The 23,476-nt window shown below is 53.9% G+C and overlaps 2 protein-coding genes and 2 long non-coding RNA genes across 6 annotated transcripts; 1 reads left to right on the top strand and 3 right to left on the bottom strand.

Moving 5' to 3' along the window:
- Nucleotides 1-1,691: 1,691 nt before the first annotated feature.
- On the bottom strand, nucleotides 1,692-3,864 carry LOC136371786 (forkhead box protein L2-like). The gene is made up of 3 exons (XM_066336061.1): nucleotides 3,562-3,864; nucleotides 2,458-2,630; nucleotides 1,692-1,848 (listed from the first exon to the last, which is right to left on the bottom strand). The coding sequence occupies exons 1-3, from the start codon at nucleotides 3,862-3,864 to the stop codon at nucleotides 1,692-1,694; spliced, it is 633 nt and encodes a 210-aa protein (XP_066192158.1).
- A 2,046-nt stretch (nucleotides 3,865-5,910) lies between these two features.
- On the top strand, nucleotides 5,911-6,401 carry LOC136371822 (uncharacterized). Its single transcript, XR_010745408.1, has 3 exons — nucleotides 5,911-6,034; nucleotides 6,234-6,272; nucleotides 6,334-6,401. It is a non-coding gene; the product is annotated as an uncharacterized lncRNA (long non-coding RNA).
- On the bottom strand, nucleotides 5,911-6,427 carry LOC136371821 (uncharacterized). The gene is made up of 3 exons (XR_010745407.1): nucleotides 6,355-6,427; nucleotides 6,179-6,294; nucleotides 5,911-6,095 (listed from the first exon to the last, which is right to left on the bottom strand). It is a non-coding gene; the product is annotated as an uncharacterized lncRNA (long non-coding RNA).
- Nucleotides 6,428-6,822: 395 nt separating this feature from the next.
- PIAS4 (protein inhibitor of activated STAT 4) lies at nucleotides 6,823-22,750 on the bottom strand. Of its 3 annotated transcripts, none has more exons than XM_066336089.1 (11): nucleotides 22,668-22,750; nucleotides 19,462-19,888; nucleotides 15,100-15,184; nucleotides 13,897-13,938; nucleotides 13,503-13,593; nucleotides 13,077-13,205; nucleotides 12,888-12,993; nucleotides 10,421-10,494; nucleotides 9,731-9,891; nucleotides 7,936-8,066; nucleotides 6,823-7,471 (listed from the first exon to the last, which is right to left on the bottom strand). In XM_066336089.1, exons 1-11 carry the CDS (start codon nucleotides 22,692-22,694, stop codon nucleotides 7,266-7,268), a joined length of 1,479 nt encoding a protein of 492 aa, XP_066192186.1. In that variant the 5' UTR covers nucleotides 22,695-22,750; the 3' UTR covers nucleotides 6,823-7,265. The 3 variants fall into 3 exon arrangements, with proteins under 3 accessions (XP_066192186.1, XP_066192188.1, XP_066192187.1); XM_066336091.1 differs by having other exon boundaries at nucleotides 9,731-9,807; XM_066336090.1 differs by lacking the exon at nucleotides 22,668-22,750 and adding an exon at nucleotides 20,213-22,334 and having other exon boundaries at nucleotides 19,462-19,829.
- Nucleotides 22,751-23,476: the final 726 nt, after the last annotated feature.

Genomic DNA, 23,476 nt, shown 5'->3' with positions numbered 1-23,476 from the left:
CCCCAGTGCCCCCCAGTCTGCCCAGTGCCCCCCAGTCCCCCCAGTGCCCTCCCAGTGCCCCCAGTCTGCCCAGTGCCCCCCAATACCCCCCAGTGCCCCCCAGTGTCCCCCCAATGCCCCCCAGTGTCCCCCCAGTCTGCCCAGTGCCCCCAGTCCCCCCCAGTCCCCCCCAGTGCCCCCCAGTGCCCCCCCAGTGCCCCCCCAGTGCTCCCCCAGTGCCCCCAGTCTGCCCAGTGTCCCCCCAGTGCCCCCCCAATCCTCCCAGTGCCCCCCAGTGCCCCCCAGTGCCCCCCCAGTGTCCCCCCAGTCTGCCCAGTGCCCCCCCAGTGCCCCCCCAGTGCCCCCCCAGTCCTCCCAGTGCCCCCATTAAGCCGCTCTCGCTGGGGGCGGCAGGACCCTAATCTGTTTGGGGACAGATGGCCGCGCTCTAAGGCTCCTCCAGGGCCGAGTTTGGGGTGTCCCCCCCTTTCCCAAACCCCAAAGCGACCCCCCCAAACCCACGGCAGGGCGAGACACGCGGGTGAACCCACACCCCAAAAAACCCACCCCATAAATCGCCGTGTCCCCGCGGGCGGCGGGACCCCCCCAAAAAAAGCTCCGGGGATTAATTAGTGTCATAATCCGGCCGGGGCGGGGGCGCGTGCCGGGATCGGGGCCCTTATCCCGGGATTTAGTGGCCGGCTCGTCTTTCTTAGCGAGACGCCCTAATGCCACTTAACACCTGCGAGCCGCGATTTTCATTAGGGCCGTCAGGGGCAATTAGCCAAGGGATAATTAGGGCAGCGCCGGCCGCTCGCAGGGTTTAAGCCCCATATGTGCCCCAGTGCGCGGGGATGGGGCGGGGGGGATCAGCCCCGGTTCGGTGCCTCAGTTTCCCCCAGTGGGAACCCCCTGGTTTGGGGGATCGCACAGGGTGGGGGTCCCCAGTGTCCCCTCGTGACTGGGCAGACTGGGAGGGGACACTGGGGACACCGGGGTGTCCTGTAGGGGAGGGACACAAGGTGGGAACCCAGGGACCAACCCCATAGTGGCACTGGGGTGACAATGGGGACACTGGGGTGACCCTGAGGTGTCCTGTAGGGGAGGACAGGAGGGGACACAGGATGGGGACTCAGGAACGAGCCCCGCAGTGACACTGGGGTGACACCGGGGTGACACCGGGGTGACCTCGGGGTGTCCTGTAGGGGGGGACAGGAGGGGACACAGGATGGGGGGACCCAGGGGCGAAACCCATAGTGACATTGGGGTGACAATGGGGACACTGGGGTGTCCTGTAGGGGAGGACAGGAGGGGACACAGGATGGGGACTCAGGAACGAGCCCCGCAGTGACACTGGGGTGACACTGGGGTGACAGTGGGGTGACCCTGAGGTGTCCTGTAGGGGGGGACAGGAGGGGACACAGGATGGGGGACCCAAAAATGAGCCCCATAGTGACATTGGGGACACTGGGGTGACACTGGAGTGTCCTGTAGGGGAGGACAGGAGGGGACACAAGACGGGGATCCAGGGGCGAAACCCATAGTGACACTGGGGTGACACCGGGGTGTCCTGTAGGGGAGGACAGGAGGGGACACAAAATGGGGGACCCAAAAACGAGCCCCATAGTGACATTGGGGACACTGGGGTGACGCTGGGGTGACCCTGGGCGTGGAGCAGAGCGGGTGACACGGCCAGAGCTGTCCCCGAGCGGTCACAGGAAGGGGCCCCGGGGCCCCGGGAGCCGCCCCCAGCCCCAGCGGGGGGGACACTGGGGGGCCCGGGGCACTGGGGGACCCGGGGGACAGCAGGGACAGCAGCAGCCCAGGCCGTACAGGGCGTAGGGGTGGAAGTAGCCGACGTTCATCACCCTGTGAAGGGAAAACAGAGCACGGGGTCAGAGGGGGAAGGAAATAATTAGAATGGGAAAAAAAAATAAGAAAAAAAAAAAAAAAGGAGAGTAGGAAAAATGAGAAATGAGAGAAGGAAAAATAAAGGGTGGGGAAAGAGGAGGAGGGATTGGGAAAAGAAGGAATAAATTGGGGAGGACAAGGGGAGAAAAGGAAGGAAGGGAAGGAGGGAGGGAAAAAAGGAAAAGAAAGAAAGAACGAAAGGAAAAGGAAAGAAAAAGAAGAAAAAGGAAAAGAAAAAGGAAAAGGAAAAGAAAAAGAAAAAGAAGAAAAAGGAAAAGAAAAAGGAAAAGAAAAAGGAAAAGAAAAAGGAAAAGAAAAAGAAAAAGAAGAAGAAAAAAAGAGCAAAAATACAAAGGAAAAAGGGCACAAAGGAGGAAGAGCAGAGAGCAGCAGACCCAGGAGTCCCCCAGCCACGTCCCCGTGTCCCCCCTGTCCCCTCCCTGTCCCCTCCCTGTCCCCACCACTGACAACACTTCAGCACAAGGTGAAGTTTTGCACTATAAAAAACCAAGAGAAAACCACAAAACCCCACCAAAGCCCCTCTGTGGGGACCCCCGAGGCCCTGACCTGCGGACGCGGCGCCGCGCTCGCCGCCGGTGGTAGTCGCCCTTGGAGAAGTCCTCCAGGTTGGCGGGGTGGATGGCCCAGAAGTGACCTTTGCCATTGTCGCTGCGGCCGGCCTTGACGAAGCACTCGTTAAGGGACAGGTTGTGGCGGACGCTGTTGCGCCAACTCTTCTCCTGTGTGCGGAGAGGTCACACGGGGCTGAGGGGTCACTCAGGGCTGAGGGGTCACTCAGGCACATCCAGAGGGGTCACTCAGCCCTGGAGGGGTCACTCAGGCACATCCAGAGGGGTCACTCAGCCCTGGAGGGGTCACTCAGGCCCGAGGGGTCAGTCAGGCTCAGAAGGGTCAGCCAGGCCAGAGGGGTCATTCAGTCAGTTCTGGAAGGGTCACTCAGTCCTGGAGGGGTCACTCAGGCCGGAGGGGTCAGTCAGCCCTGGAGGGGTCAGTCCTGGAGGGGTCACTCAATCCTGGAGGGGGTCACTCAAGCTCAGAAGGGTCAGTCAGTCCTGGAGGGCTCAGTCAGCCAGGCCAGAGGGGTCACTCAGGCCGGAGGGGTCAATCAGTCAGTTCTGGAAGGGTCACTCAATCCTGGAGGGGTCACTCAGGCCAGAGGGGTCAGTCAGACCAGAGGGGTCACTCAGCCCTGGAGGGGTCAGTCAGCCCTGGAGGGGTTATTCCTGGAGGGGTCACTCAATCCTGGAGGGGGTCACTCAAGCTCAGAAGGGTCACTCAGCCCTGGAGGGGTCACTCAGCCCTGGAGGGGTCACTGAGGCCGGACAGGTCACCCAGGCCCAGCCCTCCCCTCTCCCGCAGAAACCGGCCCCGGGATCCGGCCCTCGGCCTTTTCCCCACGGATCGGGGTCAGCCCACGGCAGCTCCAAACGGAGCCTGGGGACACCACGGGCGGCTCTCCCGATGAATTTCCCGGTGATTTCCCAGTGATTTCCCGATGATTTCCCGGTGAATTTCCCGGCGGGTCAGGCTCAGCGCTGCCCAGTGACTCCCCCAGCCCTCCGCAGCTCCGCTCACCCCAAACCGCGAAAATCAACAGAAAATTCCCAAAAAATCTCCCCGCGCCGACCCCACAGCCCTTCCCAACCTCACCTTATTCTTGAAGTAAGGGTAGTTATCCATGATCCATTGGTAGATGTCGGAGAGCAGCAGTTTTTTCTCCGGGGACGAGAGGATGGCGGTGGAGATGAGGGCGATGTAGGACTGCGCCGGTTTGTCCCCGGGCTCGGGCGGGGACCGGGGGGTGACCGAGGGGCTGCTCCCGGGGGGCTCCGGCCTGGCCCCGGCCCCTCGCCCCGACAGCAGGTACTCGATGGTGAAGGATGCTCCGGGTGGGCGCCGAGCTCCCGTGTCCCCACCCGTGTCCCCACCCGTGTCCCCACTCGTGTCCCCCATGGTGCTGCAGGTGCTGGCGGCGAAGTGCCGGCGCTCATGGCCTCGGTAATTAGTGCAGATTACGGGGTTTGCTAATTGTGTTTTCACAAACGCGCTGCCCCCAAAGCGGGCTGTTTATCTGGCAAAGCCCCGGCTTTAACGGGATTTGGGCCCTTAAGCCTCATAAATAAAATGATTAATCCGCTGGAGGTGGAGGAATTCGAAGTGGCAGCGAGGAGGGGATGGGGCCGGGGCTTTGGCTGCCCCCCAAAACCCGGGGGAGAAGCTGGAGGGGGTCGGGGCTGACCCCAAACCTCCAGGCTCCGGTTGGGGAGATCCTGGGACGTCCAGGGAAATCCTGGGATTGCTCCAGGACGCTCCTGCCATGACCGAAAATGCCCTGGTCTCATTTTGGGGTGAGCTTTTTTTGGGAGTGACCCCGGGGAGCCTCTGGACATCTCAGGAGTCCGGGGGAGATCCTGGGGAAGAGTCTGGTGACCCCAGGAAGGGTGAGGACGTCCCGTGGGAAGATTTTCCCTGGGGATGCTGAGTGAGATCCTTGGGATCCCCTGGGAGAAGATCCTGGGGAAATCCCGAAGAGGCCAAGGAGATCCTGGAGACCCCAGGGTCAGAAATCCCAACAAGCCGACACAGAATTAAATGTAAATCTTTCATTTTATTTAACAAACACTATAATTTGAAGAATGTGTACTGAGGGAAAGAAAAATAATTTTTTTTTTTTTTTTTTGTTTTCTTTTTTTTTTTTTTTTTTTTTCTCTTCTCTTTACAAAACAAAGAAGAAAAAAAAACAGGATATAAGAAAAAAAAAAAACCAACATATGTACAGGAAGAGCTGGCCAACTCCAACAGAAAGCACTAAAACAAGCATGGTGTTTCCAAACAGTTGCTTGGCCTGGAAAAATTTAAAAGCAATTAAATTAGAACAAAAATATTAGGAAAACAACTGGACTCTAAAGCTACTGTGCAGCCAGGGCCACAAGCACAGAACTTTGTACAGTAAAATTCAGTTGGGAGCTCTACCCGGGTTTTTTTTTTTGTTTTGTTTTTCAGTTGTTTTCATCCCCCTTTTCCCACCCCCACCCCCGTTTCAACCTGAAAACATATTGCTTACAGCCAGGAAAGAGAAGGAAAAGCAAAGCCTGGGGCCAACAAGTGCAGGTGTCCCTGTGGGAGCAGGAGCTGCTCCGGCTCGTCCCTGCCAGAGCCGGGAACGGGGGCTTTAACCCCCGAGCCCTTCCCACCCGGCTCTGGGCAGGGAGAATCCCCCTCCCACAGGGCTCAGGGACCCCCAGCCCATCCAGGAGATGGGGGTTTGGGAAAGGAGCCCCCCCCAAAACTGGCAGGGGACCCCTCCTCAATGTCAGAGGGGTCTTGGCTTTTGGGCAAGTGGCCAAGGAGGATTTAGGGCAGCTCTGGCTGGACCTCGGGGGCTTTTCCCTCCAGGGGGGGATTGGCTCCTGTGTGGAATTTTCTGGAGTGAGGAAGTGTTGGGAAAGGCACCAACACCCCTCTGTGTGTCCCCTGGCCGCCGGGCTGAGGGATGGAGGGAGGATGGAGGGTTTGGGGTACCCTGAGGGGAGGGATAAAGGAAGGATGGAGGATTTGGGGACCACTCAGAAAGGAGGGATCAAGGAGGGAAGGATGGAGGGTTTGGGGTCTGGCAGTGCCCAGCAACACCAAGACCCTCGGGGGTCTCAGGGCTCAGGGAGAGCCCCCTGCTCCTCACCCAGCCCAGGGCAGGCCCAGCTCCCTCCCGGGGTGACCCTGAGCCCCAGGGGGAAAAGCCAGCGAGGTCCAGAGCAAACCAGAGCCGGGAGGAGCCAGTGGGAACAGCAAAAAAGCCGGGACAGAAACTCGCCAAGACAAAGTCAAAAAGGTGACGCTTCGCAAACTCAAAAAAGCAACAACGTTTTTGCCACCGAAGAGCACAGGAGGAGCTTTGGCTCTGGGGCCAAAGGCTGGGACAGAGAAGTGGAGGGGCCGAGGCGGCGCCCGGGCCCTGCCCTCGACCCGCCCGCGACGGGCTCGGGACTCAAAGAAACCTGAATTGGAGTTACCGAGGTAGTTGGCTAAAAACTGAGATTCCCCCACCCGGCATTTTCTGGAAGGACCCCCCTGTCCTGCTCCTGCTCATGTGCCAGGTGTGCCCAGGTGTGGGGGTGGCCTGCAGGTCACGGTCACTGTCCCCAGGCCTGGGGGTGGCCCGCAGGTCACTGTCACTGCCCCCAGGCCTGCAGGTCAGTGTCCCCAGACCTGGAAGTGGCCTGCAGGTCACTGTCACTGCCCCCAGGCCTGCAGGTCAGTGTCCCCAGACCTGGAAGTGGCCTGCAGGTCACTGCCATGTCCCCAGATCAGGGGGTGGCCTGTAGGTCACTGTCACTGTCCCCAGACCTGGAAGTGGCCTGCAGGTCACTGTCACTGTCCCCAGGCCTGCAGGTCAGTGTCCCCAGACCTGGAAGTGGCCTGCAGGTCACTGCCATGTCCCCAGACCAGGGGGTGGCCTGCAGGTCACTGTCACTGTCCCCAGACCTGCAGGTCACGGCCGCCGCCTCCAGAACCAACCTCAACGAAAAGGGAATGCGCAGCCCTTGTCAGTCTTCAAAAACACCAAAAGTTATTGCACTTCAAAAATACAACAGATCTGTGGTTCGAGCCCCCCCCTCCCACCCCCCACCCCCCTCCCCATGGCTTCTGCTCAACTAAAACGAGTCACTACTGCACAAACCTCTACACTTCCCTTGGGATTAGGATAAAATTCCAAACGTGTCTCTTTACATGAGGTGCAGAGCTGCTGGAGCTCCGAGCTAGAACAGTGCGCTTCCAACGGGACACCCCACGCCCCCAGCCCCACCCCTACAAACCCCCCTCTATCCTCGCTGGGTTAGACAAGCCCACCCCCAGAGCCCTCCCCACGCCCCCCGCCCCGCCCCGCCCCGGACTCACACGTCCAGCAAAACCTTTCGATTAATTAAGGAATGGTTAATTAACAAGAGAGGATCAAACTGCACACGGCTTTGGAGATGCAGGGGTGGGTGTCCTGGAGGTGTGCAGGGGAGCTCCCCCGATCCCGGGATCCAGGTGAGGGAGGATCCTGCCTGGCTTAAGACACTTTCTTTACTTCAGGCTCCAGTTCAGGCTGAGTGGGGTCGTTTTCCAACCAAGAAGCAGCTCAATGGTTTTTTTTTGTTTTGTGTCGTTTTTTTTGTTTTGTTTTGTTATTTTTTTTCTTTTTTTTTTTTTTTTTTCTTTCTCGTTTTAATGAGTAATTTGGAATAGGAAAGTCACAGGAGATGAGGGAGGGAGGGAGATGAGGTGGGAGAGGACGTTCTCCCCCTCCTCCAGTTTAATAAGCACCAGAGTATTCAAGTCTGTCCGTTGGGAATTCCGAGCCGTGGCTGCAGTCAGCAGGCAGAGACTAAACCTTTCTCGTAAGAGCAGCGTCGTTTGGGCTGGGGTCCCTCATCATCATCATCCTCCTCCTCATCCTCCTCCTCGTCCTCCTCCGAGGATGAGCTGTCCAGTGTTAAATCCACAACGTCCGCCGGGGCTTTGCCGTTCTCGCCGGTGCCGTTGGGAGCTGCCAGGAGCCCGTTCACATCCGAGGAACCTGTGGGACACCAGCAGCTGAAAACACACTCAGGGCCACCTCAGCAAGGATTCAGTGCTCCTGTCGGCTCAGCCTGGACAAGGGAAGGCTCCAGGGAGACTTCAGAGCCGCTTCCAGAGCCTAAAGGGGAGCTTGGGACAAGGGATGGAGGGACAGGACACAAGGAATGGCTTCCCACTGCCACAGGGAATATTGGGGAGAAGTTTTTCCTTGTGAAGAAATTCTTCCTCCCTCATGAGGGTGAGCAGGACCTGGCACAGGGTGCCCAGAGCAGCTGTGGCTGCCCCTGGACCCCTGGAAATGCCCAAGGCCAGGCTGAACGGGGCTCGGATCACCCCAGGAATAGAGGAAGGTGTCCCTGCCCACGGCAGAGGGTGGCACTGGATGATCCTTCCAACCCAAACCACGGTGGAATTGTGTGGTTTCCCCCAGGGGTCTGCAGCCTTCCTCCCCAGGGAGCTCACCTAGGACCAGGATTGGGCACTGGGGGCTGCAGCTCCGCTCCTTCTCGGCTCGGATGGGGCACCAGGAGCCATCCACCAGGTACTCGATCTCGTCTGCGTCTTCACATTCCGTCAGGATCTTGGACAGGAGCCTGCACAGGGCACAGGAGGAGCTGTCACACCCCTGCCACTCTGCAGGGTGTGTGCACTGACCCTGGATTTCAAAGGAATCTGGTGCTGGCTCCTGAGCTGACAGCCCTTGGAGTCATGGACTTTATTCCCCATAAAACCAGCGCAGGTTCTGACAGTGCAAATCCATCCCTTCCCGTCCATGCACCCAAACCATCAGCTACCAGCTTAATTAGCTGCAAATTAACGTTTTGCCTCTTCACCCAGTTTCCCAGGCACTGCTTCCAGGCAGGCAGCTGCTGCCCCATCCCATGGGACATTCCCAGGGACATTTCCAGCCAGCCTTTAGCAAAAGGTGAGATGTGGAATTTGGATTTGGCATTAGAAGCTCAGCACTTCCCTTCCTTCCTAGTTTTATTTCCCAAATCTCCACAGTAGCCACCAGAACAATATTCCTGCAACAGGAACACCATGAAAATACACATGGAATACATGAAAATACACCTGGAGGCCCTGATCCCAGAGAAACTGGGGACTGCCTTTATTCCCTGTGTCCCATGTTTGCCTGGGATGTTTATCTGGAAACGCTGCTGTGCCAGGCCTCACTCCCTCCTGGACTTGAGCATTTTCCTTCAGAAGGAAGGAGAACTCCTAGTGGAAAACTTCCAAGGTCAGGAAAACTTTGTGGCATCCCAGTGGGAGTTTCAGCTTTCCCCAGCTCCTGTAGGAATTGCTCCCACAGCCAATCCCATCACCAGCCCAGCAAACACCAAGCTGCAGCTCCCAAAAAGCTGACAAGGCCCTGAGGATCCCAGACCTGACCAGGCACCTCCCTCCCTGCTCGGGAGCCTCTGGCTCTTTCTTGACTCCCAGCACCCAGCTGAGTGCCAGCTTCCCTCTCTCACTTCCAGGGAATCTGGGAAGGACTTCCCCCAACAGAACTGGCACCAAACCCAGCCCTGAGCAGGGACAGAAGTCTCCTGAGCCTTCTTCAGGGACATCCTGCTCCTCCTCATGCAGGACATGGGCACAGCTGACCCTGGGGGCTCCACAACCCAACCCCTCACAGCTTTCCCTTCATCCCTCCCCTGCCAGAGATCTCCAAGGAACTGGATTTTCCTGTCGGGGTTGGCCAGGGGACAAAGCAAACAGGTTATCTGTGCTGAGGCTGCTCCAGGCTGCCTGGAAAGCCACAGCTCCTGGATCTGCCCAGGGCCCACAAAGGCAGCCTGGAACCCTCGGTGAGGCTGGGAACAGACTGCTCTGCTCACTTCCCTGTGCCAGGGGAGCTGCAGGCACCCCAAACACCTCTCCAAACTGTCCCTGCTCCTGGGGGAACCTGCACTGGAGGCCAGTCACACAGCCAGGAGGGTGGAGAGCATTTCCCAGCAGGCAGGAATCTGTGTTGTTCCACCAGTCCTTGGCCAGCACCACGAGGATGTTGGTGGTCCCAGCACACGGAAGGTTCTCATCATTTGGGGACAAAACTGCTTCCAAACTCACCCCAAAAGTGCTGCAGCACAAGCCTGTTCCCTCCCAGCACATTCCCATTTGCTCTAACACACCAGAACACCGAAACCAGAATATTGTGCACCAGCAGAATAAACTTGCAATAGTTTCAAAACCGAACTTCAACCAAGAGCTGGGTGGGGAAGGAGGAAAAGGCAGAGAGAGGTGCAAAACTCACCCATCAATGATGAGCTGGTCGTAGGGGGCAGGTTTGTCACACACAGGGCACATCCATGTGGGCTTTTTCTCATTCATCTGTAGGTAGAAGACGGCATCAAAGCACTGCAGGTGTGCACAGGTCTCGGCCCGGCACGGCACCGACAGACGCATCTTCACCAGCTGTGGGACCAGAGAGCAGAGCATCAGCCAGGACCCTGGCCAGGAACCCCCAGAGCCCCTCAGAAAGAAAAACATTTGTCAGTTTGCAAAGCTGCCCTGGGAGTATGGTTTGGGTTTTGGACAAAACGGAAGTAAAACAGAGCTGGAGCTCCTTGGCTCTGGAGCAAAGTGGGAGAGTTGGAATTCCAGTGCCTGAAGGGGCTGCAGGAGAGCTGGAGAGGGACTGGGGACAAGGGATGGAGGGGCAGGACACAGGGAATGGCTCCTCACTGCCAGAGGGAATACTGGGAAGGAATTTTTGGCTGGGAGGGTGAGCAGGCTCTGCCACAGAGCACCCAGAGCAGCTGTGACTGCCCCTGGATCCCTGGAAGGCTGGAGCACCCTGGGATGGTGGAAGGTGTCCCTGCCCAGGCTGGAGCACCCTGGATGGTGGAACATGTCCCTGCCCGTGGCAGGGGGTGGCACTGGATGGTTTTAAGTTCCTTTCCATCCCAAAGAGCAGCTCCAGGAGACCCCTGCAGGGACTCACCGGACAGATGAGGGACACCCGGACACCGGTGGTGGCGATTTCACTGTCTGGGTCCAGGCGTAGCTTCTCTTTCACTGCAGGGAGAGCAGAGAGGACACAGCATTGAACCAAACCCAGCCCTTGGCAACACTGTGCAGCACAGGGGAAGCAGCTCGCCCCAGCCCTGGGCTGTGTATGGATCATTTTCCCTGCCAGGGAGGGAATGAGCACGCGGATTCAGCTCCAGCCAGGGCACGGTGGGGTTTATTTTTATTTTTATTTTTATTCCCTCCTGAGCTCTGGGGCAGCAGGATGGGGGGAAATGTCCCCCCCTTGGCACTTCCAGTTCAGAGCAAATCCCCCCTGAGTCAAACTGAGAGGGAAAACACATCCCAGCCTTTTTCCATCAGGTTATCAAGCTGACACTCCTCGGCCTTTATGGTGACCACCTCCTTTATTCCAGAACATTCCACCACAGACAGGCCCAGAGGTACCCAGGCAGAGAGCTCGGAGCAAGGCAGCCATGCAAAACCTGGCACAGCAGCCATCCAGCACAGATCTGGGAAGAATCAGATGTTAGGAAAGGAGGAATCCTGCCCCTGCTGCTGCAGCCTGAAAGGAAAAACCCAGAGGAGCAGCAGGGAAATCAAAGGAAGCAGCAGATGGGCAGGTCCCACGTGTGCAGCTCCCTCACCAAGGTGCAAAAATCAACAGAACGAGCTTTGAACTGCTCCCCAAGTCCTGAGGAGGAGCTGCTGCTCCCACTGCTGTCTGCAACTGCCTCTGACACTTCCATCACCGTTTTTCTTTGGAGCAAGTCAACCATTTCTTTTGACCTTTTCAGATCATAACAAGATGTCTCCAGACAATGAGGCTACATGCAGCTCTGCAACACCCAGCTTTAATTAGAGAGTGACTTCTCAGATGTGAAATTCCCAGGAGATTACAAGATTTGGGCTTGTTTTCCTCACATTAGGAGTCTTTTCATCCAAGCTTAATTTTTTATGAAGTTCTTTGTAAGAGCCTTCTCTGTGCATCAATTACTGGGAGACACGGCAAGGAGAATTTTCTAGGATCTCCTGATCAGGGTTTTGGATCCAAAGCCATAATCTGTTCTCAGACAACGTTCCTGTATTAACCTCTACAGAATTCTGTGCAAAGGAGGATGAGTCAGCAGTGAGATGTGACTGAAGTCAAAGGGCAGCTTCAGGGACAGGGAATTATTTGCAGAGCAGACCAGAGCTAGAAAAGCAAAGTTTAGGATCTCCTCAGGTTGGCCAGTTCTGGATATCCAAACAACTCCCAAGCACAAAAACACAAAGGAGCTGATGGAAGACATTGCTCTTATTTGGTTTTATTTAAAGTCCCCAAATACAACTGATCCCTGCCTGAAATCCAGGTGTCTGCAGGCTGGATACACCTGGAATCATCCCTCACCTTCCCTGTGAACTACAGTCCATCTCCAAGACTGACAGGCTGAGGAAGTTCAGCCGGGACAAGAGAAGGTTGAGTGGAGACCTCCCAGCAGCATTCCAGACCCTGGAGGGGCTCCAGGGAAGCTGGAAAGGGGCTCTTCATCAGGAACTGTAGTGACAGGATAAGGGGAAATGGCTTGAAGAGGGGAAACTGAGGTTAAGATGAGCAGGAGAAACCCTGGCAGCTGTGGCTGCCCCTGGATCCCTGGAAGTGTCCAAAGCTGGGCTGGACAGGGTTTGGAGCACCCTGGGACAGTGGAAGGTGTCCCTGCCATGGCAGGGGTGGCACTGGGTGGGCTTTAAAGTCCTTCCAACCCAAACCATCCTGGGATTCCCTGACAGTTTGTTATCCTTGGGAAGAGTTTTCTGGGATCTGGACAGCTCTAAAGACCATCAGGATCAGGAGGTCAGCTCTCCCAAGCAGAACTAAACATTGAGAAGGTTTTGTCCAGCAATGTGAAAATTTGGGAATCTTCCACACTCGTGAGCTCCAAGTCAGATTCCACCTTGGAAAGGTAATTTCCCCTCATTTCCAGTTTTACACGTGCCTCATGGCAGGAGGATTTACCTGAGTGGTTTGGGATAAGCATCTCTGGGGACCATCTCTTCTCTGAAGCTCTCAAGGCATATCAATGTGCTGCTGGTGACATCCCAGTGCCACCCCAGGGCAGAGACACTGGGGCAGCAGGACATTGTCACCAGGATCCCTCGCTCCAGAAATCTCCTTTGGAAATCCCGAGGGTCAGTGCTGCTCATACTGACTCAGGTGAAGGCATGAAGCCCTTCCAGTCACAACGACACCGGCACGACACGACCTGGCCCAAATCCTAAATCCACCTACAGAGCTGCTGCAGAGCCACCAGAACCACGGGTTTGGGGCGACCTCCCACACAGCTCAGCGAGTCTGTTCAGATAAAAAGTGGGGTTTATACAGCTGGAGGGAGGCAGAGGTGGGAATGGTGGTGCTTAATTCCCCAGCAGGCTGCACACAAGCCCTTCCATGAGCCACTCACCCAGTGCTTTGCAGAGCTCGGGGTGTTTGATGCCGATGGTTTTCAACCTCTGCAGCAGCTCTGCTGAGGTCATCTGCCGCACCAGGTACAGCCCCACCGAGTAGCTCTGGGGAGAGAGGGAGCAGAGGATGAGGAGGCTGCTGTGCAGGGCTGAGCCTGGGCAGCTCTGGGGGTCCCCTGGGCTCTCACCTTGCCGTAGTTGCCCCAGGTGACCGTGATGCGGTTGGTGGCCGCCGACAGGTACATGAGGTGGGTGAGGTTGATGGGCCTGCAGGGCCTCTTGGGTTCCACCCCGGGTTTGTTGGAGGGGTAGTAGCCCTAGAGCAGCAAGATTAAATATAGATATTTATTGTTTTTTTTTAGTCATGGGACGTCTATTGATCAGCCCCAGGTCTCAGGGATGAGGGGAAGGAGCTGAATACAGCTGGAGCACAAAGTAAACAGGATCGAGCCTTTATACAGAACAGCTCATTAACAACATGCCTACTCCATAAAAAAATTAGCTTTAAACCAAGCAGGGCACTTCTACAGTCTGGCATTCATCAGGAAAGCAATTTCCTTTCAAATCCCACAGATTTTCCCCCCAAATTCCCCTCCTGGATCCCCGGTCCTTACCGGCACGGAGCAGTAGCTGTGGTTCACCTTGACGGCGATGTTGGGAGGGTACTGATCCTCCTGAGGGCAACTCGTGTCTGTGTAGCAGATTCTGGGCAGAAAGAACACATCCCATAACATCCCAACACGCTGCACATCCCCAGCTCTCACAGGCCCCATCCCAATCCCCATCCCAATCCCCATCCACGTTCCCTGAGCACAGCCCGTCCAGGGGGGACTCTGCTGCTTCTGCCCCAGGTTCCAAAGTGGAGTTCAAGATGCTCCTGTGAGGCCCAGGAACAAAAAGTTCACTGGGAATTCTCTCTGGAGCCATGAAATCCATGTTGCAACTTGCTGGATTTTCCCTCCTCCCCTGCTCTGCCCCTGGTGTTCAGTGAACCCAGCCCAGACCTACCTGAGCACCACCTGAACCGATTTCACACCAGGTTGCAACTCTCTGGTAAATGAAAGAACAGAAACATCAAATTAATTATGTTAAAAACAACCCCTACTCTCAAAAAAATCCACAAAAAACCCAAAAAATCAAAAAAACCACCCAAACCAACTGCCAGACTCAAGAACTTCAGCTGCTCCTAATTTAATAGACCTTTAAAAAAATTACCTCACAGAACTTTATTTAAATTGTACAATTCCCCCTGCAAATATCAGTGGTCCTGTAATTATTATTCTTTGCTTGATGCACCAACCTAACAGCTTTTCTCTGGGTTTTAAAAACTGCTCAGGTGCCTTCTGGTGATTTGTGAGAATTTATGAAAACTGGGTTTTAAGGTCAGGTTTACCTGACAGTGTTCACGACTCTCTGTGTTTAATTATTCAGCTGAAGCTGTTCATGCAAACCAAGGGACTGAATATTAAGGCCCCACTGTGAATACTGCAAACCTCCACCAGGGCAATTCCTGACAGGATTTTAACTGGAATCAGGAAAGCAGTGGAAGACACAACAAGGGTATTTCACCAGGAGGCAAAAATAACCAAGATATTCTTTCTCCAGCTCTTTATGCTGTGATAAAGAGAAATATTTAAGTGTTTAACGTGGAATTTTTGGAGGAATTCTGCATGAAGTGAGCGGGTCAGCCAAGAGGAAACCTCCCTGCCTTGCACTGCCACCTCTGAGCAGAGTCTTTGTTTGACTCAAAAGTTGCATCTGACAGAGGTCAGGGTAAATCCTAATCCCAGAGATGTTTTCCTCAGGCAGTTCCTGCAGCCTCCTCCCCACCAAGGAAGTTTCCTTTCAGATGCAAAACCAGCCTCAGACTCTGCCTTTTGAACCTGGGAGGCTGCAGACACTGACACCAGCAGCTCAGCAGAGAATTCAGGTCATCGATGATTTCATCCCCAGTTCCCTGCCCAAATGCACCACTCCAGAGGGAGATCAGAGCAGCACCAGTGAAACTTAAGGACCTGAAGGGGTGAATTTGCAGCTCCCACTCCTCCCCCCAAAAAGCTCTTTGCTTTACACGAGGAGCAGCCTGATGTCCTCACACAAATCCTGTTTCCTTGCAGAGAACAAAAGCTTCCAGAGGCAGGGGAACAGGGAGGAATGATGGAATTATGCAGCTGCATTTGTCTGGAACTGTTAATACCCAGTGAGGAGTACCTGGAATTTCTGATCAGCTCCACCTGTCTTGGTGTTAATGCAAAAATGCACGGACTTTCCTGAAGCTTCTCATTATTCTGTGGAACTGAGGAGGGAAGAAAAGAGCGTCCATCAAACTGAGAACAGCAGCTCTGAGCACGAGGTGGTTGTTATGCTCTGTTTATCTCCAAGTCTTGTTCTCTCCCACACCCCACAATTCCAGTTTTCACCTGCTTTGGTAATTCTGTTTTGATTAGAGCTTTGCTCATTTATTGCTCACTGTTCGCTACAAACAGCACAGGCTTTGGATTTGATTTTTTCTCTTCTTTAAAAACTGGTTTTTTCCCTCCCCTCAGATAATTCAAGAGCCATCAGCTCACCACACCAGTGGTGTCACAGTGTGACCACATCCTCAAGAAGCCCAAGAGGAGACCTGAGCCTGACACAGAAGCCCAAAAACCAACCAGACTGAGCAGGCGGCTTCTGGAAAAGAAAGAAAAACAACCCCAGCAACAAAAAAGATTAGCTCAGATAATAAAAAGGCAACACAAAAAGCAGCTGGAAGAGACAAAACAGGACTTCCAAGCCCCTGACCTTGAGGGTGAGACAGCAGCTCACCCTCAGAGAGGCTTAACAAGAACCCAGCATTATCTGTGGCCTTTGGCACGCTGATAATTTTAAGATCAAGTGCATTTAATGTGGGGGAAACGAAGCTTTGAGACGTGGGAAAGTTTGTTGCAACCTTCCCTTCAATCCAAACACGTTTTATTTTCGGTTTTGTGTCTCTAAGCCAAGTTCAGACCCTGAGCTGCTGAAAGTCACGGGAGGGAACACAAAGAGGAAGTGCTCAAACAGCTTTTTACAAAATTATTTAGCCAGAATTGGCTGTTCTGCTTTGCCTCACTTCCATTGCACGGTTATTCAAAGCCACCAGGATTTCAGGAGGAGGAAAATGCACTTTTGTATGAAAAAAAGGAGATGAAGGAAGGATAAAACCTCAGCAGCTCTTGGAAGATCTGGTGACAACTCGAGTCACCCCAGGTGCTTCCCTTTGGTCCGTTTTCTGCTTTAAAGATGCAAATGGGGGCTTGCAAAAACAAATTTTGAAAAGCAAGAACTAAGATATCTTTATGGAACTTTTGTTTAATTCCAGTTTCCGTCCAAATATCTCCTGACAGAAACAGCCAGCAGAAAAATAAAGCCTTTCATCAGGTATTTTTAGCAAGTGATGACTGACAAGGACAATAACAAAAAAGAAATTTTAATGTTTCTGATTAAGAAACTGCCCATAAGCCCAGCCCTGCTGATTATTCAGCCACACAAAGACAAAGCAAACCTGATTAGGAGAAGTGAGAAGCTGTTCAATGATTTCTTTTTGCATTGACATCAGCTCACTCTCCCTTTATACTCTTCCTTTATATATTTTTTATCTATAAATCAAAGTGCTGCTGGAAAAGAAGCCCCCAAAAAGCTGCGAGGTGCAAGCTCAGGGCACCTGAGCTCAGGTGTGAGACCTGAACATGTGCTGGAGCCCAGCTCCTCCTGGCCCCACAGGAACCTCTGAGACCAGCAGGAAAATGAGGCACAAACCCTGCAGGGCCCAGGGGAGGTGTCACCTACCACGAGGAGAGGCTGCATTTAACGAGCCCTGGGCTCTGGGAGAGATTTAATGGCAACTGGGAACAAAATCTGGTAATCCCAGTGTGCGTATCCAGGCTCTTCTGGGTGCTTCCACCTCTTGGAAATTTGTTTTTCCTTCAAAACCCCACATTGGAATTGCTGACTAACACACATTGAACACTGAACAAACCATTCCCCACACAATTATAATGTTGGAGCTCGACTCTGTCACCACTCAGCTGTTTTGTCACAGCATTAACGCCTTCAAATGAAGAAGAAATTAAATAACATCTGAGTAATTAGTCCTTTTTCTTTTTGTTTCTGCACAATCAAATCTTCATCTATTTTTTTTTTCCTCCAAGCCACAACAAATATCTTTTCAGCAAAGGCAGACCAGCTCAAGCTGTAGAATCATTTGGTGCAGAATTCTGACATTACCACATGAATTTATGAGACACTCAGCAGAACACAACTTCTCTGGACACGCTGAATTTGCTACCAGAACATTCTATTTAACGTCAGTCAACAATATTCTCTGTGTCTCCAAACTGGAACAATGAAAAATCAGTCTCCACACCCCAGAGGCAAAGCTCTTCTTCCAGTTTTACTGGTCACCCCTCAAAACACAAAGCACCACACACAAATAACTGTGAGGAGCACAAAAAAATAGTCAAAAATCCACTTTGAGGTGTTGCCACCCTCTTTTATCCACAGGATGCTTCAGGTCAGGGATTTTTTTCTGTGCTGAAAACCAGCATCAGTGTAGAATGAGGCTCCATAATCCACAGGAACCAAACGAGGTGGGCTTCTGAGCTACATCCCAAAGTGACCACAACATTCCGGGTCTGAGGAAAATCCCAGGACAGGATTTGGATTGGGAGGGACCTGAGGGATCATCCCAGAGGCAGGGACAACTTCCACTGTCCCAGGATGCTCCAACCTGGCCCTGGACACTTCCAGGGCAGCCACAGCTTCTCCTTCCCTGTGCTGGGGCCTCCCCACCCTCACAGGGAAGAATTTGCTCCCCAATATCCCATTTCAATCTCTCCTCCTTCAGTGGAAAACCATTCCTCCTTTCCCAGCACTCTCCCTCTTTTATCAGCCACCTTTAAGCACTGGGAAGCCCAGAGATAAATATTCCTCTGTAAATTCTGAGCGTGAGGGGAGAGAGAACTGGGGAGAGGAAGGGTCTCACCACATCCATCAGCCTCTCCTGCCACATGACTTTACAGAAAACACAGATTTTTTTATCAACACAAACACTGAAACCCAGGAAACTTCCGATTTTAAGGTTTTAGACTATGGTAATGTAGCAAAATTACCATATTGGGAATACAGTAATGTTACCATATATAGGAATATAGCAATATTACCATATTGGGAATATATGTAGGGCAATATGAAAGATTTAGGGTGTAGGCTAAGTCCTTCTTCTTCATGGTTTTGGGTGTTTTTTTCCTAATTGAGTGAAAAGGTCCACGTCCCAGACCTTTGGTATTTGGTTACAGAATCACAGAATGTGGAGGTTGGACGAGACCTTCAAAGATCATCGAGTCCAACCCAACCCAAACACCTCAACAAAACCATGGCACTGAGTGCCACATGCAGTCTTTATTTAAACACAGGGATGGCGACTCCAGCACCTCCCTGTGCAGACCATTCCAGTATTTAACCACTCGTGCTTTAAAAATTTCCTCCTAATATCCAACCTTGACACAGCCTGAGACTGGGATAAATGTAAAAATAATGTAGATGTCATCTTGTTTTTGGATAGTTTATGCTTCAGAAGACCTCGGAAAGAGGTGACCCCCAAAGACCTCGGAAAGAGACCCCCAAAGACCTCAGAAAGAAACCACCAATGAACAGACCCCCAAAACTCACTTAACTCTTTGGGCTTCAACACGGCACCGAGTGCCACATCCAGGGATGGTGACTCCACCATGTCCCTGGGCTGACCATTCCAGTATTTAACCACTTTTTCTTTAAAAACTTCTTCCTAATATTCAGCCTTGACACAGCCTGAGACTGGGCTGAAAGTTATTGAGCTAAAAGTAAAAACAACGTGGTTTCATCTCGTTTTTGGATAGTTTGTGCTTCAGATGACCTCGGAAAGAGGTGACCCCCAAAGACCTCAGAAAGAAGAGACCCCCCCCAAAACTCACCTAACTCTGTGGGCTTCAACATGGCACCGAGTGCCACATCCAGTCATATTTAAACACAGGGATGGTGACTCCACCATCTCCCTGGTCTGACCATTCCAATATTTAACCACTCTTGGTTTAAAAACTTCCTCCTAATATCCAACCTGTATTTCCCTTGATACAACCTGAGACTGGACTGAAAGTTATTGAGCTAAAAGTAAAAACAACGTGGTTTCATCTTGTTTTTGGATAGTTTGTGCTTCAGAAGACCTCGGAAAGAGGTGACCCCCAAAGATCTCGGAAAGAGACCTTCAAAAAATAATGTAGGTGTCATCTTGTTTTTGGATAGTTTGTGCTCAAAAAGACCTCAGAAAGAGACCCCCAAAGACCTCAGAAAGAGGTGACCCTCAAAGACCTCGGAAAGAGACCTTCAAAAAATAATGTAGGTGTCATCTCATTTTTGGATAGTTTGTGCTCAAAAAGACCTCAGAAAGAGGTGACCCCCAGAGACCTCAGAAAGAGGTGACCCCCAGAGACCTCAGAAAGAGGTGACCCTCAAAGACCTCAGAAAGAGGTGACCCCCAGAGACCTCGGAAAGAGGTGACCCCCCCCCAAAACTCACCTAACTCTGTGGGCTTCAACAACTCGTCCAGAGTGGTATAAAAGGGTAACTTGACCAAGCGAACCTCTGGCTTGGCCACTTTGGGGGGCAGCCTGCCCAGTCCGTTCAGGTATTTGCCGTAGAGGGCCGGGTAGTCGATGCTGGCGGCGGGCAGGCTCCTGGCCACGGCGCTGCCGCGGTCGTAGGACGAGTGCAGGGCCAGAGGCTCGGCGCGGGGCGGCGCCGGCGCCGCGGCCACCTCCGAGCCCTTCTTGTTGTACCGAGTCTCGTAGAGCTCCTTGATCTTCTTGAACACCTCGGGGCTGCAGTCGAACTGCACCAGCTGCAAAGCTCGGGTCACTAGCTCGTGTTTTAGTCCGCTTTTACTCCTGCCAACAAAACCCAGCAACATCTGAAGATCTGAGACTCGGAAACTCATCACCATGTTCTGGGGGATAAAAAATTAAAAGATGTTCTCATAGTTATTAAAGGCAAAGGTGAAGTTGTCGCTTTATAAGATGATCAAAAAAGTTTCCCCCTCGATGAAAAGAACCTCCCTCCTCCCCTCCCCAAAAGCTGTCCAAACCCACTGCTGTCACCTGGTTTGGGTTCCCATTCCATAAATGCAGAGATCACCCACTGAAATGTCACCCAAGTGACAAAACCTCCAGCACAGCCACCAAATGACACAAAAATCACAAAAATAAGCATCCTCGAGACAGCTCAGCTGGAAGCAGGAGCGACCTCAAAGATGGGAACCAGGAGGCCTCACTTGTGAAAGAGCTCAGGAACTCCTTCAGCAGCCTGAGGCGGCCAAAATTCCCAGAGAAACACAGAAAACTTCATCCCAAACTTCATCCCAAACTTCCTGAAGGCACAGGAAGAAATTCCGTGTGAGCTGGGTGAGGCTGAGGTGAACTGGGTCCTGGATTTCTGGATGGGAAAACCCCTCCAGAACCCTCCCTACATCCACAGGATCTTTAAAAAAACAGCATATTTTAGAGAAAGGAAGACTTCTCAATTGTTCAAGAGAGCAGTGTGTTCCCTGGAGAACAATGGGAGCACTTCCCTGTGATACCAGCCAGGAGCTGCCTTGGTGTCACACTGGAATTATCAATTTCAGTGGCTGATAAGCAGCAAAACCCAACTCAGTCCTCCAAAATTCCCTCTCTGTGGCAATTCAGGCCTGGAATTGTCAGCAAAGGCCACAAGGCAACTTCCCATAATAAACCAGGAATTCTTCCTGTTAAACCCACAGCTCCAGGTTGGCATTTCAGTTCCCTGAACACCAAACAGCCCTAAAATTGAAAAAAAAACCCAGCTTATAAAGTACATGGGTTGGAAAGTTCAAGTTGCCCTGGTAGATATCCCCAGATATTCACTCCACATCCCTCCTGGTTTGTGGGGAAAATAGGAATTCAAGAAGAAACCCCACAAAAAAAACCAACCACCAAAGATCCAGCAGATCTTCCCCAACTTCTACCCCACTCTTGAATTAATAATTAAAAAGAAAGCATAAAATACAATCTAATAATCTTATCTTCTCCTGGAATAAACCAGCTACAGATTATTATTTTTTCTTTTTAATTAAGAAAGCTACAACTGTTTCCAGACACATTTCACAGCCACTTTCAGATGTGTGGGAATCAGATGAGAGAGAAAATGCCATTTGATTTTCTCCTTTTCCCTTACATATGTCATTTAATTTGAAAACCCAAAAGCTGTTATGTCACTGTCTGTGGCTAGAACTTCTGGGAGTCGTGATGAGTCCCAAAATATCCCTGATGAGGGGAAAAAAATACTGATGACTAGAGAGGGGAGAAAAGATGTTTAATTGGCAGAAAGTCAGGATTTCAGAGCTCTGCATTCATGGTGCTGCTCCACCAGACACCACCTGTGAAACCCTGGAGAAAACTACTTTGTGCCTCAGTTTCCTTCAACTAAAAAACCAGAATCAGGATCATTAAGGTTGGAAAAGATCTCCAAGATCATCAGGGCTGATCAAACCCCACCAGGATCATTAAGCCGTGTTACGAAATGGAGAGAGTGTTGCTCTCCCCCAGGGATTTGAGGATAAAAGGTGCCATTTGGAAAGATAAATTCATCAAGCAGGAGGCACCAGGGCATCCCAGGAGCACAGCAGACAGGAATTCCTCCTGTGGGAATCCCTCCTAGAGCACCTCAGCCAGGACTCTGGGGCTGCAAAGTGGAGCTGGAGCCCCGAGTTTCCATTTTGAGGGAATTAAGGCCCAGCAGGATGATGAGATTGGAGCACCGACACAACAACAAACCCCAGACAAAGCAAAAACCGAGGGCTCCACCTGGCCCCTGCGAGCAGGGAACAGAGCACATGGGCTGCCGAGATTCCCGACGCTCCTGGATGTTCCTCCTCTCAGGAATCCTGGTGTGGGGCGGCTCAGACCCCACCAAAAACCTCTGGGGCTATCGCCGTGCCTGGCCAGCGCGTTCTCCCCTCTGGGATTGCAGGGGGAAGGCAGAGCCTCCCCCTAGAAAAAAATAATAATAATAAAAAAAGCCTTCCCCGCTGGGATTCCTGCGGCCATCCAGCCCCATCCCTGCCGAGGAGCTGCTCCTGCGGCCGGGGAACGCTTCCCAGCGGTCGGTTCCTTGGGAAACACTTCCAGGGAACGCTCCTCGGCCGCTGCCCGTTGCTCCTTAACCGCCCTGGGCACCGGCTGCCACCGGCTTCCACACCGGCACCGGAGAACCGGGATCCCCAGGGAACGGGAAAACCTCCCGGTCCCGTCCCCCCGGGCCCGAAGCGAGGCACAAACCGCTTTGGAAACACAACTCCCCAGCACGGATTTGTTCCAGCGCATCCCCGAGGGGCCCTGAGGCCGCCCCTGGCCCCGGCAGTGCCCGTGCCAGCGGCTCCCCCGCCGGACAGCTCCACACCGAGCCGCCCCACCCCCGCACCGGGCAGCGCCGGCGATCCTTAAGCCCGGGAATCGGCGGGGGAGGCCCGGCCCTGGGGAAGCCCCGAGGAGGACGGGCAGCACCGGGGACCGGTTCGGCCCCGGGAGGTCCGGCGGGGGCTGCGGCCCTGAGGCCGGGGCGGGGCAGTCTCTGAGGTAAAAATCTAAGAGGGCGGCCCCGGAGCGCCGCCCCCGCGGTCGGTAGCGCCGCCCCCCGCCGTCTCCTCGCGCCGGGAGCCGCCCGGTGCCGGCCGGGCCCCGCGGGCGGGGCGGCGGCGCCGCTTCCCTCACCTTCGCCTCCACCAGCTCCGCCGCCATCTTGGGCCTCCAGCGTCCACCGCGCCGGGCGCCGCCGCCGGGTCACGTGACGCACTCGCGCCGGGAGGGGGCGGGACCGCGCCGCGAGCGCCGCCCAATCGGCGAGCGCGCTCCCCGCGCATCGGCCACGCCCCCGAGCCACGCCCCGCCAGGCCACGCCTCCCCGGGAGCCTTAAAGGCGCCGCGCCGGTCAAACCGGGAGCGCACCGGGAGGACAGCGGCGGCGGCGGGGATGGGAGCGGCGGGAGCGGGGGTGGTGGCGGCCCCGCGAGCACTGCGGGAGGGGGAGTGGGTGGGCAGGCGGTGGGTGCTGCCCCCAAGATGGCGGCAGGTGGGTGCCCCCGGGCAGGGCAGGGCCCGGTGGGCTCGGCCCGAGGCTCCGCCGCTGTCCCGGTGCCCTGTGGGCCGCCCCCGGTGAGGACGGGAAGCGCTGAGGGGCTCTGGGAGAGGAGGGATGAGGATGGGGAAGGGAGGTTTGGGGAGGGGGATCTCCCGGCCAAAATTTGCCCCGTGGCAGCGACGTCCCATAGACCCCCCAGAACTCGTACCCCGGTCAGTGTTTGTGTCCCCTTCTGCAACTTAACCCATCGCTTATTAAAAACACCTTTTATATGATAACATTAATATTAATGAATATAATGGATGTATTGTGGTTTGCAGCTTTTTCCTGATAGGCAGCTGCGACATCTCCTCTGGTAGCAGGGACAGGAGCCAGGGGTTTGAGATGGAGATCAGGGAAAGGTTTTTCCTCCAGGGATGGTGGGCACTGCCCAGGTTCCCCA

The sequence above is a fragment of the Sylvia atricapilla genome, chromosome 26 (assembly GCF_009819655.1).
Source record: "Sylvia atricapilla isolate bSylAtr1 chromosome 26, bSylAtr1.pri, whole genome shotgun sequence".
NCBI lineage: Eukaryota > Metazoa > Chordata > Aves > Passeriformes > Sylviidae > Sylvia > Sylvia atricapilla.
The sequence above is the reverse complement of the archived record's forward strand: the minus strand, read 5'-3'. Positions and strand labels throughout refer to the sequence as shown.